The sequence below is a fragment of the Coffea arabica genome, chromosome 2c, assembly GCF_036785885.1.
Source record: "Coffea arabica cultivar ET-39 chromosome 2c, Coffea Arabica ET-39 HiFi, whole genome shotgun sequence".
Lineage (NCBI taxonomy): Eukaryota > Viridiplantae > Streptophyta > Magnoliopsida > Gentianales > Rubiaceae > Coffea > Coffea arabica.
In genome coordinates this window covers 25,780,080-25,797,020 of record NC_092312.1, presented here as the reverse complement: position 1 = coordinate 25,797,020, position 16,941 = coordinate 25,780,080, and the positions used below count along the sequence as shown (strand labels likewise).

The following is a 16,941-nucleotide window of genomic DNA, read 5'->3' as shown; positions in this document are numbered from 1 at the left end:
ACTCTGAATTTTTTGTTTCACGTCCGCGTACTCACTCCCTCTCGCCCTGCCTCTCGCAAGTCACATACCATCGATTCTACTCTCTCTCCAAACCCTAACCCCTGTTTTTTTCACAGATATTCCCATAATTGTTCACATTTGTGGCTAATTTGGCTTCTATTTCTCGTATTTCTCTTTCTATTTTTCTTCTCAGTTTGAATTTTATTAGGGTTTCTCTGCTAAATCGGTGGGATAGAGTGTGTGTAAAAGCTGGCTATGGATTATCCGCCGTACGATAGTAGTGGTGAGTTGCTTTTTACCTTTTCTTTAAATTTTTTGAGATAAAAAAGATTGAAAGATTGTATTTTTGCTGCAATTATTGGTCGTTATATGGTAATTTTGTTGGTTTAGTTGAGTTAATTGGTGAATTTGAGCTATTTTATGATGAATATCAGTGTGCATTTGTCGGTCATGGAGAAATTTTGTTTAATTTTAGTGGTAAGGAGTAGTTGATTTTGTGGGTTTTGGTGTTTTGGTCTTTGTAGTTTTTCCAGACTGCGAATTTGTGGTGGGAAAGGGGCATATTGGTTCTACTCTTCTGTGAAAAAGTTTGTTATTGATGTACTTTATCGAGTTAAGCTTTGTCCTGTTGAAGATCAAGTTGATTTTCTTAGTTTTTTTTTTTTAAATGAAGTTGAGCTTTTCTTCTGATAGAGCTAGAAGTAACTCCAAAAAAAGCAGAAAAAAAGGCAAGGAAAATATCTTGGACCTTTTATGGTCATTGGGATTACGAATGACTATGAAGTTTGGTGATTGATTTAGACCCTAACATCCTCTAAAGCTATAGTCAAGTTGTTATTTGGAATATTGAGTGGTTTTTGGTCAAGAGCTAGTTGGCATTATGGGTGCCTTGCATCTATGGTTTCAAAATTTATCATAATTTTTAATTGGAGAGGATTGGGACTTAGCTTGCGAAGAGCTGGTAGTTCGTTGATTCATTCTGATTTGGTGTTCCAAGTTTTTCTATAGCAGTGAGGTGGTTAAGGTAGTCTAGACTACTAAGAGGAAGCTGTCCTGTAGAATGTGGGGCAATTCACATGGAAAGCATTAATGTTGTAAAACTGCCTGTGGGATGTGCACTAGGATGGGGTTGTTGTGCATTTTGGTACTGTACTGTAGTACCTTTGCTTCTATATGTTGTTCTTTGCATGTTTAAATTGTTATTGAAATCTTTTTCCATCGTACTAAAAGTATTACTATCCAAAATCTTTAATAAAAATTAGTCTTCTAATTAGAGTTCCTCAAATACATTGAAGATGTCACCTCTCTGACAGTCTAGTATACGTTGTTGATGGGCTGCAACAGGAACAAATGTTGCAGATATTAAAGCCATAGCTCACATCGACTGTATGCATCAACACCTTTAACCATAGGTGTTTCAGAAAGGAATAACGTTTTTATGAGAAAAAAACATGTTTTAGTAGTAATCTTCATTAAACATGTGATAATTTGAGCTTATGCATTCTATTCATTGGTACTGGAAATGGTTATGTACTTTTCTGAGCCACTGCTCTGTCAAGTATTTTGCTAAACTTTACATGTTTCTCGGGGAGAATGAACAGTAGGAGATTTTTTTAATGAGAAATATATGTTGCTTGGAGGGTATCAATTATTGAAAGGATTGTGGAAAAGTTCAGAGCTTAAACTGGAGTTAAGTTTATTAGTACCTTAAGTTGGCAATAGAAAATATTGATCAGATGGAGAAGCACATTGTGAGATCATCAACTTTTCTGAAATTTGAAATATGCACTGAGGTATTTGATTTTTATATATTACTGAATGTCAATGTTCTGTTAGATGGAACAGGCTCTTCTCCAGTAGAGTAACAGGGTTGGCACTTCTACAGCTAAATTTTTTTACTGTGCTTTTTTGTACTGGTAAATATATCAAGTGAATAGAATGGGTCACTAAATTGATCAAGTAGAAGATAAGAAGGTATAAAACTTTCAGGTTTGTAATTTAGTTTCTAAAATCTCAAAGTGTTTCTTTTCTTCTTAGCTTCACATTATGTGTATCTAAGAGAACAGGACTATAAAGATATGAAATTGCTATTTGAGGAAGTAGAAGAAAGAAACTTTAATGCTAATGCTATTTTTTATGCTGAAGATCATCTGCACTGTTCAATTTTCCTTTTATTTATGGGTATCTTCTGGGTTTGGGATGCTAAAATCCTCTTTTGATGAGACTTCTTCTTGGAAATTTGAAAGCACACGTCTAAGAATTTTGTATTGTATTCTGTTATGTATAGCTATGGTGTTATCTCTAAGCAGATTTTAGGCCTAAAGGTTTCACTGGGATCACATAAAACCATACGCTGCATGGAGAAGTGTACCCTTGATGCTGGCATTGAGTTTAAAGATAATTTATGTAAGATGATCGCAATGAAATCATGTAATAATTTAAGAATACTTTAATGAGTAAATTAGTTGTTCTAAATTGCAGAGCATACTTAATCGTTTGACACCATTCTACAGACAAAGTACTTTCTTGTTCTGTCCTGCTTGACTGCTTCACCATCAAGTAAGATAACTTCTCTGTGAACAATGAATCTTATGCAGGAACAGATGATGATCTCCCTCCATCACATCAGAACAGAATGCCAAGAGGAGGTGCCCGTGTTGCAGGGAATGGTAGGCCACCTGTTATGGGATCTGTACCATATCCTAGGATGATGGGTGAAACGGATATGGAGGCCCAAATTCACCAGCTTGAGCAAGAAGCATACAGTTCTGTCCTAAGAGCCTTTAAAGCTCAAGCTGATGCCATTTCTTGGGTACTTCTTGATTTAGACAGCTGCATCTAATCTCTGTATATTTGCTTGATCAGGTTGAAATGAGTGGTTGCTTAATGAATTGTACTTTCTTCAGGAGAAGGAAAGTTTAATTACTGAACTCAGAAAGGAGTTAAGATTGTCAAATGAAGAGCATAGAGAACTTCTTGGCAGGGTTAATGCAGATGATGTTATCAGAAGAATAAGGTCTGGTTGTTGTAAAACAGAATTCCTTTTGTCAAGAGTCATACACTAATTTTTGACTCCTTAATCAATTAGTTGTACCTGTTATCTTTCATCTTTGTAATGTTTGATAAATGTGATCAGGGAGTGGAGACAGTCGGGTGGGCATCAACCAGCCATGCTTGGTGCAGGTCAAGCTGTCCATGATCCAGTGCCCAGTCCCTCAGTATCAGCTTCTCGCAAGAAACAGAAGATAGCACCTTCATTACCTTCTCAATCTTTTGGAGGTCCTTCTCCTTCCTTCCATCCCCAAGCAGTGGCTGGAACGAACCAGCCATCTTCATCAGCTGGGAAGCGTGGACCTATGGTTGGGACAAAGGGCAAGAAGCACAAATCTGTATGTCAGAAATGTTTGATGTTCTGTAACTTAAAACTTCTGATTGTCTTATTTGAGCCATTTCTCCTATGGTTTTCTTCACAGGGTCAGATGCTACCTAATGCTTCTTCCATGAAAATGCAATACCCTCCCTCGGGTCCAACTGGGAGGAGTCAATTTGGTAATCGGGTTAGTTCTGGTGGTCATGCAAGTGAACCTGCTGAAGCAGGATCATTCAATCAATTGATTGGGAGGAAAGTGAGGACGCGATGGCCAGATGACAATAACTTTTATGAAGCTATTGTAGCAGACTACAATGCAATTGAGGTATATCTGAATTTTGAATCCAAATTCATGTCTCTGCTGGTCCATTAGTGACAGTTGTCTTCTGTGCCATCTTCAGGGCTTGCATGCTCTTGTCTATGATATGGGTACTGCAAATGAGACATGGGAATGGGTCAATCTTGCTGAGGTAGATACAAGTTTTGCTTTTTTTATTCAGTGAATTTGCACAAGAAACTTTTTATCTATTAATCTTGGTCACTCTGCATAATTGTAAGATGTTTATTAATTATTTTTTTCATGCTTCATAACTCTGAGCTGCTACTTACAGACTATGGTAGGATCAACATGTTCTCTTGCCCATTGTGTAATGAGAGGCAATCGTTTCAAGTTCGAGCCCATTGTTATGTATTCATGATTGCAAACTCCCATGCCATAAGATTATATGAACAAAAGATACTGCAGGGATTTGAGGTAGCATAGGGTTAAACATAGAGTAAGGTTAAGAGTAATTGGAAAGCAAACATACCCTGAAGTGTGGTTTATGTCTCTTGTGGCATATCTGTTTGCATGATTTTTATTGTTGGTTGATATTGGAAGTTTTGAGGGATCACCACTTCTTATGCGGCTTAAACAGCAAATCTAGAAACGTTAGCAGAAAAAGATGTTTCAAACTTTGTATTTCGGATGGACCTAACACTGTTGCAGTAGGGTTTGGGTTGGACTGCAGTTGGATTGATAGGCAGCTGCTAACAATATAAGTTTGTTAATGTGTTCAGTTGTCAAATTATGTCCAATATGCTTGAGTCTCTTGGTGAGCATGGATAGGCATCTTGTTTTGAGACCTGATTCTTGTAGCTGCTTATGTTCCACACAAGGTTCTTTGCTGATTTCATGGTGAATTTTTGAGGTCTAGTGGGGTCAGACTGGTCTGGAATTGATTCAAATGTTCCACTTCGGAAATTTTGAAAGTTTATCATCAGTTGGTGACATGCCTTGTGAACTTGGGTATTCCAAGCGCAAAATTCTGGAATGCTCCTTGGCTTCTAGCTTCCTTCAAGGGCGAAAGTTTAGTCAGACAGTATGTTGTGTTTTGTCCTATATTAATAGTCAACAGTGACTGATGATAGATTAGCATGTGATGATTAGTTCTCTCAATTTGAGGATTAATTCATTGTTTTTGTGCTGAGATTATCACGACATTTATTCATCTCTTATTTTTGGATCAGATTTCTCGTGAAGATATACATTGGGAAAGTGAAGACCCTGGAATATCTCATCATGGAGGTTATGGTGGATCAGGCCGTGGAATGAATAGAACTGTTGGACGTGATGGTGGTCCAGGTGCAGGTAGAGGTAGGGGAATGTTAAAAGGTCAGTCACGCAAGGATTTTCCACCATCACAGAATGGCATAGGAAAGAAGGGATCAGATGATATTCAGTTGCTTCACACAGATACTTTAATTAAAGAGGTAGCAACAGCATTTCATCAGTAATTTTACAGGCAAATTTTATAGCATCTGTAGTGTCCTGACTAATGATCCTGGACAGGTTGAGAGGGTTTTCAGTGCTAATCACCCAGATCCTCAAGAGATTGAGAAGGCAAAGAAAGTGCTCAAGGTAAGAAATTATGCAAATTTGGTGGTTATTCTTGTTTCTCCACTTGTTTACTCAGCAAGGATGGGATGTCTTTTTTGGTACAGGAACATGAACAAGCACTGGTAGATGCCATCGCAAGGCTTGGAGATGTTTCTGATGGTGAAAGTGGTAAAAATTTCCTTAAAACCTATATATGTAGTTTGGATTCAAATCAACCATCTTTGTTCCTAAAAAATTCCTTATGTTAACTGTACAAACATTGCTTGAAAATGTTGATGATTGCTTCATTTGTTTCCAACTCCAATGCTGTTTTGGCATCACACGTCTGAATTCAAACTGTGGAATGAGCTTTTCCAGAATATTTAGTCATAGAGAATTTGAGAATAAATTCACATTCTTGATACCCTGAAAGTGTCTTTACTATTCGGGGCACAGTAACTGTTGCCAATGACCAGATTCAAATTTTGGATGAATAGAAAAATCAGTGTGTGTGCGCGCTTATGTTCAGAAGGTGGTGTTATTCCCTATAACCAAGCATTTCAAAGGTCGATGATTTGTTTTTTGCAAACATCAACATGCTTGTCAAATTGTTGGTGTGGTTTTCAGTGCAGGCTACTGTCTTATCTGAAGTTTAATTGGTAGTAGTGTGTTTGAGCAATTCACAGTCTTGAAGTTGATAGTTCTGTTTCCTATTGATGACAGACGGAGGCCATTTCTTGCACGGACAATCAATGGTCAGAGAATGACAGCTCGATAACTGAATTGGAAAATAGTATAATAGCAGATATGGCTGAGAAAAGAGACATTTTGGTTTAGCAGCTGAATGGATCAGACAAATAGGACTGTACCATGAGGGTTGATTGTGATGAAGTGCCGAGTTAAAATCTGGAGCTCTGTTGTATAATGTGGTCTTCCATTTATTTGCCTTAGCAATTGAATTATTGTAGGCCTTCAGTAATTTAGAAACAGGCTAATTCGTAGCTGGGTGATAACAGTTTATCACGGACAAGTGATGATGTAAAATTATAATAGTTGTTACTGACACGTAATCGTGTACAAAAGGTTTTTTGTCTAGAGCTGGGTAATTTCTTTGCCTAAATTTTTGCAGCCCCTTTTTTTTTTTTTTTTTTAATTCAAAGCTGCCCCTGGAATGGTTGTGTTAAAAGTGCACTGTTTTAGACGCCTGGATCCGGGAATTGTGTTGCTTCTGTACTTTTGTATTTTGGGGACTTGGGTTTCGTCGCTCAAGTCAAGGTTTGTGGGCATCTCCAATATTTGGAACGCATAAATGTTATGCTAATTGTTGGCTTGACCATACTTTTTTTTTTTTGGTAAGAGACTAGACTATTGTTACAACAGAGAACCTGACTGAAGAAAGTAGTGTTGGCCCCGTTCGCTACATGCTAAACTCAGCTCTTCATTTTAGACTTGACACTGAAGCCACGGTGAATTGACCATTCATCGTTCTTCAAGTTTTTTTTTAAAGCACATGGTTGTGGAAATGACATACACTATCTGGTAAACAAACACAATTCCCAGCGACAGTCAAAAATCGAAATGAAGGGTTAACATATATATATATATAGTCATAGTTGAATCATGTTAAAATTGACTTTGATTTGTTTAAGACAATGAAGTTGAATCAGAACTTTTAATTAAGTAGTTTGCAATGCATGCACTTTATTGTACATTACCTTCCAACTTACTCCCACGACTAGTTTTGCAATTGAAGATTTCCTATGGACACTACTTTAGAATTACTCAAAATGAACGTTTTCACTTTTCCTGTTCAAAGATAAAGATTTTGATCTTCTTTTGCTTGTTTTTGTTTAGTTCACTACTGGAAAATTGTGTAGAACTGTTTCAAATGGTAAGTTTAGATGCTTCTTCTTGCCGCGACTTGTCACCATGTCTGCTTTGGCTAATAGATATTAATGCTTTTTTCTTTTTATCCCACTGAATGAAGTGCGCCTACTTGTGAACTAAACCTCAATTGATTTTCTAACTGTTCTCCTTCCCAACAAATTCCAGTTTCATAAGAAAATTCTCGAGTACAGTTGGTTTACAAGCCGATGGGGAATTTGTGATTGTAAATATTCTCGAGTAAAAGATTTAGTTTTGTTAATACTATGGACAAATCCGGCCAAAATTATAGCATATCATTAATATGGGCAAGTTAGTCCAATAACTTCAATTTTTTACTAGTAGGAGTAAATCTGTTCAAATTTTTTTTATGTTATTAAGAAAAACAAATTAGTCCAAAATTTAGATAATATTATAGCAAGAGACTAAGTTTGCAAAGTTATTAGAATAAAGCATTATCTATAGTATGAATAAATAAGTCCAAACAGTTATTATCCTACCTCTTACTCATTTCAATAAAACTCGTACCATCTCTTCCGACAGAATTATTTTATTGCCTGTACAGGGGATTAATTCGATTATATGAGAATGAGATATAACATGCAATCAAACATGAGATCACGCAGAATTAGGAATCCAATTATATATCATTCCTTGAACCAAATGAACTCTTTAGTACATTGCATCTATCGTTTGACATTACAAAATATTGAGTTAGGTACTTCGACTGCCACAAAGGTCACGCACGGCTTAGTCTAGCTATGCCAACTTGCCAAGTATGCAACTGTAATACTCACAGTTTAATTCCCTCCATTGTACCCACATTCCAGGTAATATACTCGCGTTTCTTAACTCTAACCTTCTTGCTCATACCAAAGTGATTGGAGCTTGTGTTCTCTTGCTTGGGACAGGTAAATTAGCTAGAACTTATGAAAAAAGTGATAATTTTGAAAATCTTCCCTGAGGTTTCTAACTATTTCACTTAGCTCTTTCAAAAGCTTTACAAATTACACTTATCTTTCTTGATTTGATACTTTTGGTAATCAAATCTTAAAATATGGTCAAAATTTTTAATGTATACCTTAAACCTTATCTTATAAAGTTTAATTTGTTCTTCTAAGTAATTGTAAAGTAATTTGGCACAATTACAAAAGAAATGAGTGTCAAGTTTTTCATGCCAATATTTGTTGTTTGATAATTAACTATAATAATAAATCTATAGTTATAATAGGTTACTTTTTATAGTACTTTATTGGGGATATAGATTCTTTTTAAAATATATAAGAAAGTGCTATCCTGATTTTTTTAAAAAGTTTTTACAATGGTGGAACTAGTATAGTTTGATAGTGATTTTAGACCATTTGTTTTTAGGTTATTGTTGATTTATTTTAATTTTGATACAAAAAAATTGTGTGATATTAAAAATTATTTTTAAAAAAAAGTTATTTTTCTTTTCACTTGGGGCTATTCTAACCTTGCGATTAGACTAATCCCCCTACGGCTGTATAGAACCTTACTCCAATGATACACAGCGAGGTAGCACACAAGAATTGATCACGAGATCTGCTGTTAATTACAAAGTTACGAAACTAGTCGGACTACTCGCAAGGGGCCAAAAATAAATTTATTAGTTGGATGTTTAATCGGAATAGAGGTTAGGGACAATAGTAATAGTTTTTTGGATGTTCCAATGAAATTATAAAGAGAAATAAATAAGAAGGAGAAAGGGAAAAATTATAAAGCCCATCCTTTGTATAAGCATGGTAAGCAATGGAGTTTTATTAGAATATTAAGACTAGTGTTGTCATTTCAAATGAGTGACGGAAGTATGTATAATTTTTGAAATCTCAAGAATGCTAAGTGAAATTGTCAAAAAGCTTAGGAAAGTTTCTAAAATTATTGCACGAAAAAAATGGTGGAGCTATAAAAACATAAAATGGACTTGGTAATTGCATGATTGACAATACGTCACTATATGTTGTATTTCTACTTCAATCTTTGTTGTCTGTACACCGTAGACATGTTTAAAACTTTTTTTTAAAAAAAAATTAATTAACAGTAAGAGTTGGCTTAAGCAATAGAACAACTTTTCACTTGAGCCACATTTCAAGGTTTAACTGTGATCTAAATTCCCTTCCACTTGCACATGCATGTAATGTTGTAAAATAAAAAATACCATAAAATTACTTTTAACTAATGCATTCTGGTCAAGGGAAATAAAAGACAAAATTTCTGGTCAGATGCCGATTTTTTTTTTTAATCATCATTGGTTGAAGAAAATTGGCTTCACAATAAATACATGTAATTGAGGAAGGAGAATTACTTTGGAGAATAGAAAGAGGAAGGAAGAAAAGGCAAGACAAATAGATTTAAATATGTAAAGTGGAAATATAGTGCTAATACCCTCCAATAAATAAACACGAAATTCAGCTTTAATCAGAGCTTCTATATGTTAATTAACATAAGAGTTCTTTTTTTTTCTGGCAAAAAAAAAAAAGAATAAATAAAAGGTCATACAGCCGAAAAAAACACCGTTTTTACATGATACATCCTACAGATCAATAAACCTAAGAAGCAAAATGCACAGCCAACCTAATGACAAGACTAACTTGTGAAATCTAATGGCTACTACAATATACAAAACCATCAATTCTGCAACTTTTTCCATCTAACCTAACCTACCTCGATCGTTTCTTAGGCCGTTTTGAGGACCCTTCCCCTTCACCGCCTTCCCTCCCACGCTTGCCCCCGGTTACCACCACATCTTTCCCTTTCTTAGGTGGCCTCCCAGCGTTCTTCTTCAACGGACTACTCTCCTCCTTTACATGTTTCCGTCCACCTCCGCCACCGCCACTTCGCCTCGCCGGCCCATCTTTCCGTTCATCAACCTTTTTCTTCGGCTGATCTTTTCTACCACCTTTATTACTATTATTTTCCCGTGAACTCTTCAGGGCCTCTACCAGCGTTCCCTTGGTGGGCGAGTTCTTCTTCATTCTCTTCAAGAAGTCTGCAGCACCACTCTTTTTTGTACTGGCAATTGCTTCAGACTTCTTTTTATCCCCTTTTGCTGCCTCTGCTTTATCTCCTTTATCCTTTGAACCCGGTTGCTGGGAGCTTGAGCTCTTGTTGTTGCTACTATTAGGAGTAGGCTCTGGCTTGCTCACATTAGGCCGCCCTTTGCTGCTCCTCCTCATGCTTCTCGCGCCGGTCACCGGCTTTTCTTTTAGCTTTAGCTTTGATGAATCCTCGTCATCATTTGTTGACGTACTTAAAGGAGACTTAATAAGAGTTTTCGAATTGATAACCGCTTTTTCGTTGGTCCGCTGCTTTTCTGCATTGTTGGCCGATGAGGAAGAAGCTTTGGCTGAAATTGAGCTTCTCTTGCGGCTGAAGAAAATGGGGTTTGTGGATTTATGCTTCGCGAGCAGCGAGTCGGATCTTTCGACTTCAGGTTTGGGTTTTGGTTTTGCAGGCAAGGAGGGTTGAGGTGAAGGACCAGATGAGGCGTTCTTGAGCTCTTTCAGCACAAGTTGACGAAGCTCTTGAGCGGCCAATGCCTCGGGAGATGATTTGGGGAAGAAGACAATGGCATTGGTGAAGAGAAGAAAAAGGTCTTTGTAAAATTTCAAAAAGCATGATGTATAGGATCCATCATCAATCCGGGCTTGAACGATTTCAAGATCTACGTGACGTCGGATAGTGCTCTTGTACTTTTCCGTTTTCTGCATTTAAAGTCAAAAGGTTTATCAGCGCATTATTCCACCTTTTTTTTTGTACACAAAGTACGCACTAGTACATGTTGGATGTGAATAAATAAGCTATAACACAAATCTAATGAAGATTTTCGATGTTGGTGGTGACAAGGCATGCGAGACAAATATTGGTGGTTATATATTATATACCTACGTATCTTAAACAATAATGAGAAGTTTTTTTTTTTTTTTTCCCTCAGTCCGACATTCACTACTTCCACCTCAACTACTACTATAATCTTCTATAAACGAAATTATGGAGCCCTTGTTCGTCCAATTGATGGTACTAGTAACTGATTTTAAGGTAAGGTTTCGCTTTTGACCTTAAAGAGTGCCATACTACTAGGTTGGACCGAAATAAAATTTCTCTTAATCCATATATATTATCTAAAGACTGAAGCATCTAAGTGATTAATGACTCCATGTATACCATTTGGCTGGCAATATTATGTGGCATATTAGTAGTAATTATTGATCAGCAAATAATAGAGATAGCTCATACCTTGTTTGGTAGATAGTAAATAATATATTATCCACCTCTATTAGAGAATAATAATAATTAATACCAGTAAATCACATCACATGACATACCATAGGATGCGTGTTGAGAATGGAATGCCTTTACGTCTTGCTAATACCTTAATTTAATATATTGTTTGACATAAAATATATATATATATATATATAGTTCTTAAGACGAAAGAGTAGTATGTGGAAACAAAAGAGTAACTATATGTATTTATATTAATCATATCAAATTATCAATATCCAATTCCACTCCATACATACACTTAAAACAAGACCAGATATTATGTCCACTCTATCAGTTAACTGAAACTCAAAACAAACATAAAATAAAACACGTGGACCTAAACGATGATGTTTTTAGTATAAGAGTTTTGAAAGGATAGAAAATAAATTTCCGATCAACCAAAATGGAAATTATGTTGGAACCTAGAAATTCGAGTAAAGTATTTAGTGTTTCGTAAACAATAATAAAAGAGCTCGAGACTTAAAAATCGTGTACCCCGTTGACTCCTCACCACCTGGACGGACTGGTGAGTGGTGACGTACACTAAATTCCAGCCGACAGCGACGGGTTAAAAAACCATCAAACCCGCTAAACTTGGGTTGCTTTCGTCGGAGACTAAAGAAGCTAGGCCAAGCCCAGTATGAATTGAATGGTATCCACACGGACTTTTGGGTAGGCATTCTATTGGCTCCAATATCCAGCAAAAACCATTGGATATCCATGGACACAAAGTCCAGAACACCTTAAAAGACATTTTCGATGGGGCCCTCAACCCAAAATCGATCTACGCCCTCCGCCACGTGTTTAAGATTACGTAGCGAACGGTCCAACTCTGATCCAACATCCACTGGTTAGCAGCATTTCGACGTACTCTACGGGGTCGCTCCTAATTTCCCCAGTCTTTAACTAACTCTCACCAAAATTCTTTCCAACTATTTAGATATTTTCTTCTTCTTCTATCCTGTTGTTGGGGTTGGGGTACCTGAGCCTATAATCTACCGCTACAAATTTTCCACACAAAGATTGAACCGTACTGAAAAGTCACGAACTGCATATTTCATGCAACTATCACTCATATCAGTGGAATAACAAATAAATTAAATCGAGAAAGCTCTTTAACGGGTGTCAAAGGGGTACTAATTCAGTATGCTAATTTGCCCAAAAATAAACATGCATACCATATTTAATATACTTCTCGAAATTAAATCTTTTTTCTAATTTTACATTTTCGAAAATATGAATTCTAACTTGATAAGGGGCTCATATTGTTATCACACACAACCGGAGCCGGAGGTATTAACAGCCAAGATTAGGTAACAAAATGCAAAATTCAAAGTCCACGATCTACAGCCTAGGCTTTTAGTGTATTTTTCGCTAGGCTATGAAAAAGTCGCAGGCTTTTACATCCTTGTTCTAAAATCATACTACAAATTTTAAATGTTTAAAAACGATTACACGTGCAACCGTTACCAGCCCACAAAGTTAACCAATGCCCGTGGAATATGCTTAGCAGTTTAAACCCTTGAACCAATTAAAAGAAGTCACCATCCAACGCCTAGTGGGGGCTAACTTTTCACTTGCTTCGTTCTAGTCACTAACGTTTCATGCTTCTTCCGCGCGAGGCTACACGATACGACCTGTGTATAGTTTCCTAATGCAAGTATTAATTTTCATGAACCCAGGCACGCAGGAGGAGACTGTTTATAATAATATTTTTAAAAAAAATACCATAACACTTTTATAATATAATATATTATATTTAAAATAAAAGGATAGTTGAAAAATTAAAATATATATATATTAAAAAAAACGTATTTGCAATACAATGGAAACACGTGTGTTTCTAGGAAGCTATCTAACCTAAACTACCATGCTGCTCAATGCCACTTCATATCTACACCAGACTAGACTAATAAGCGTCCTCCACTTGTCACCGTTATCTCTCCTCGAGATTTGAGCCAACAAGCAAAAACACAAAAATACGGTGGCCCCCAAGTATAAAAGATCCCAAAAAATAAAACCATCGAGTTTAGGCTAACAACGGTGAAAATAACTAACTGTTTTGGCTTTTTAATGGAACTAAATGTGAGGTAGTATTTATGATTTTCACAAATTTCAACTCAAAGTCTCAAACACCCTCCTATGGATATCTACCCCGAAATATCCCTTGGAAACAAATCCTAAAGATAACATATTACAAAAGCTTACCCATCCCATAGTCTAAAACACAAATATGTTGATACTTAGTAAGTCCAGATTCCATAGTCCATGCCAGGTACTTCATCTGTACGTGCCATCACGTACGGATCTAGACCCTTTGGGCTTTGATTCGTCCATCCCCTTCCACATACCCCATTTGGCCTTTAAAGTTCACACGCAAATCCCTTCTATCCTTTGTCTTTAGTTTGGTAACTTTTATTCACCATTCATTCTTCTTTCTTAAATTTAAAAAATATATATATATATATATTATTTACCATATTTTCGTCTCTTACAATTCTTCTCGTCTCCTTAGACTGATTTTAAAGACTGACTTTAGAATCCGATTTGACGATGACTCCTGAGTGTTTCTAACCTAATTATGTGTGTTACTTCTTCTGTCTATGAAAAAAAAAAAAAAAAAAAAAAACAATTCTTCTCGTCTCTTACAATTCTTCTCATTCCCGTGAGTGAGGTTTAGGACCTCGACCTAACTTCACCAGTTTAAATTTAAACTTCGCGCTGGCTCATAATTGATTGACATAGCCTGCACCAATAATATTTTCCTTTTTTTCAATAAACTCCTTGGACTGAAATTTTTAATTTCTTTCTTTTAAATCTAAAAGAATTTTCCAAAATAGGGCTAACTTATTTTAATATGGATGGACCCGTCAAATCAACCTTGTCTTTTTTCTTTTTCTTTTTCTTCCCTGAAAACCTATCAAACTTTTTAAATATTTTCACTCCTTGTTTTCTAACTTAGGCATTTTTTTCACGAAGATTTTTATAGTTGCCCCTTTTGTGGATCAATGAATTGGTAAATTTATGTGGCGCGTTTCCTTCCTCTTTTTCTTTCATAAAAGCGCACAAAAGTAGCAAAGATAATCCTAATTCCTAAGTGGGACCGATCAAATAAAAAATAAATCAATTCTATGCCACACATTGGACGATGATTAGGCATTACCAAATTGGCAAAATTGAACCGAAAAGTACTGGATCATTACCTGACTTTCGAGCCGGCGCTCGAACACCGAGCCATGTTTATGCGACCGAATTTTATCTAAAAACCCAAACGCTGACGGCTCTGATTTCACCGCTCCCCCCACGCCACCCTCCCGTTTTATTGGGGCGGTAGCGGGCGACAAAACCGCCACCCCATCTCCACCGCCGCCTCCGCCACCGTCAACTCCTCGTCTTCTCCTCTTCCTTGTCAACAAACTCGCTGAACTCTGCACGTCGCTGCTCTCCTTCGTCCCTTCCTTCGACTCGTCTTCTCCCACCGAGTCACGCAACTCGCGCGAGTCTCCCCCACCCTTCCCCCTCTCCTGGCTCGCTGAACTGTCATTGCACGAGACCTCTTCCCCGACCGGTTTCGACTCGGATTCCGGTTCCGCCTCGGCCGGTTCGTTCTTCGGTTCGACTTTCAATCCGGCTCGCTTGCTCTCCGTCGAATTAGACTCGTTGTACGACATGTTTTCGTCGTTGTCGCCGGATAGAAACTTTCCGGCGACCATCTCCGGCGGGTCTTTACCATCGTTTTTGTCGTTTTCTGATCTCTCCTGCTTTACTTCCTCGTCCAGATCTGGTTTCTTCACGTCGTCGTGTTGGTCGTCGTCCTCCCTCAGACTCTTCTCCCTCTCCTCCTCCATCGTCTTCACTTTCATCTGCAACGACCTGTTCAATTCACAGATCCGATCCACAAGCTCAATTTTTCACGTAAAATATTTTTGAAAACAAAAATATTCAAAATTTCTTAAAAATTTAAGTAAAAGCAGATTAACGTATAAATGATATCATATCCTCGAGATTTACCGGATCGAAAGATCGTATCGATGAACCTCTTGTTTAAGTTCAGCTACGCGGAGTTTTCTTAACTCCTCGAGCCAAGGAAAACAATCACCCTCACCACCACCTCCGCCGCCGCCACCACCACCAAGACCGTCGTTTTCATCATCATCATCAGATTGAGCCTCACGAGGCAGCTCATTATTCTCACTTTCTCCTCCGCCGCCGCCGACACCACCAGCTCCGGCTGTTACGGCAGTATTATTACTAGCACTACGGTGGTTGTTGGTGAAGCGACGTCTAAGGTGTTTGAATTTGTTTTTACAAATTTGGGCGGTGAACAAGGTTGGCGGCAAAGAGCTGCTGCTACGGTGGCGATGGCGGTTCTGGAGCTCCCTCGCCACCGTATCCCAGTCCTTCAAGCCATGCCGCTTCACCGCGGACGCTAGTAATAGTTCTTCCCATGTACTCCATATTAACTCCTTCGTATCCACATCGGCCGCGTTTGACATAATATTTTCCTTCACCCAGATAGCATACGCATAATACATATATACACATATATTTATATCTGTATTTATATGGATTCAAAAGACGCAAACAAACAAGTCCTTGTCTAGAGGAGGATATGAAGGAAGAAAAGTGGAGTCTGAGTCTCCATTTGTTTTTCTGAAAGTTAGGGTTTTGGTTTGGTTCGAGTTGTTGATGTTCTTCGTTTTCTTTAGATTTAGAAAGAATCTTTAGCTCTCTTTACCTTTTAAATTTTGTTAATTTTGGTCGTCTTTTTTATTTTTATTTCTTTTTTGGGTTTTAATTTAAATGTTTTCGAAATAAAAGAGGAGAAAAAACCGAAGAACAGAGGGAGTTTTAAGAATGGGAGTTACGTCTCGGCCTCGCAGTGTGTGAGTGCGTGTTTATATACGAGCGGAGAGCGGGCCTAATTTGGGGGCACGCAAGTTTTTCTTTTTTCCTTTTTCTTTTTTTTTTAAAGTACTATTATATTTTTCTACCGTGTGTTGGTGATTTTAAAGGACGGTTTTGGCCTTGGAGATTTGAAGAATTCACTGCTTTGTCCATTCTTCAAATTGTTCGTAAAGCGCCTGGATTGATATGGTTGGTGGTGTGAATTGACTAAAATGGGTTTGATTGCTATAGTTGTTTTGTCGCCGGGTTCGTTAGGTAAAGTCTTGCAATTGGATGTGGAAATAGGAGAGGCTTTTCCATCAAAAAAAAAAAAAAAGACCAAGTGGATTAGTAAGTTTTTGGTTAATTCAATTAAGTTCTTCAAAATATATACCTAATTTGTTGGAATAGCAAAAACAGCAGGAATACAAGGAAACTTTCTTTGGATAGTGTTTTATTTGCCAAATTTTATTTACTTGCATCATAAACGCATTTTTGAACCGTCTTTTTTTCTTACATACATTATATTAATAAAGTGTTACAGTATTTTATTTCACAAAAGTATCCTAAATAATCTACTATCCAAACATAATAATTTTCTAAATAATGCTTTTGGCAATGATTATAGGTAAGAGCTAAATTTGGATAAACTTCTTTT

The 16,941-nt window shown here is 37.1% G+C and overlaps 2 protein-coding genes across 2 annotated transcripts; one reads left to right on the top strand and one right to left on the bottom strand.

Annotated features, from left to right (window-relative positions):
* Positions 1–6,348, top strand: LOC113732188 (protein EMSY-LIKE 3). The gene is made up of 10 exons (XM_027257841.2): positions 1–283; positions 2,598–2,812; positions 2,907–3,016; positions 3,137–3,389; positions 3,474–3,695; positions 3,772–3,840; positions 4,880–5,122; positions 5,202–5,270; positions 5,354–5,417; positions 5,952–6,348. Exons 1-10 carry the CDS (start codon positions 256–258, stop codon positions 5,993–5,995), a joined length of 1,317 nt encoding a protein of 438 aa, XP_027113642.1. The 5' UTR covers positions 1–255; the 3' UTR covers positions 5,996–6,348.
* Positions 6,349–9,537: 3,189 nt separating this feature from the next.
* LOC113732187 (uncharacterized) lies at positions 9,538–16,279 on the bottom strand. The gene is made up of 3 exons (XM_027257840.2): positions 15,408–16,279; positions 14,600–15,269; positions 9,538–10,834 (listed from the first exon to the last, which is right to left on the bottom strand). Exons 1-3 carry the CDS (start codon positions 15,929–15,931, stop codon positions 9,791–9,793), a joined length of 2,238 nt encoding a protein of 745 aa, XP_027113641.1. The 5' UTR covers positions 15,932–16,279; the 3' UTR covers positions 9,538–9,790.
* Positions 16,280–16,941: the final 662 nt, after the last annotated feature.

What these genes read in the sequence shown, in the direction of transcription:
- LOC113732187 (XM_027257840.2), bottom strand. Translation starts at nt 15,931, where the DNA reads ATGTATTATGCGTATGCTATCTGGGTGAAGGAAAATATTATGTCAAAC. An exon ending in CGATACGATCTTTCGATCCG is followed by an intron (nt 15,270 to 15,407) that starts GTAAATCTCGAG and finishes TGAATTGAACAG; the next exon opens with GTCGTTGCAGATGAAAGTGA. An exon ending in AGCGCCGGCTCGAAAGTCAG is followed by an intron (nt 10,835 to 14,599) that starts GTAATGATCCAG and finishes CTTTAAATGCAG; the next exon opens with AAAACGGAAAAGTACAAGAG.
- LOC113732188 (XM_027257841.2), top strand. Translation starts at nt 256, where the DNA reads ATGGATTATCCGCCGTACGATAGTAGTG. An exon ending in AATGGGTCAATCTTGCTGAG is followed by an intron (nt 3,841 to 4,879) that starts GTAGATACAAGT and finishes TTTTTGGATCAG; the next exon opens with ATTTCTCGTGAAGATATACA. An exon ending in AGGCAAAGAAAGTGCTCAAG is followed by an intron (nt 5,271 to 5,353) that starts GTAAGAAATTAT and finishes TTTTTGGTACAG; the next exon opens with GAACATGAACAAGCACTGGT.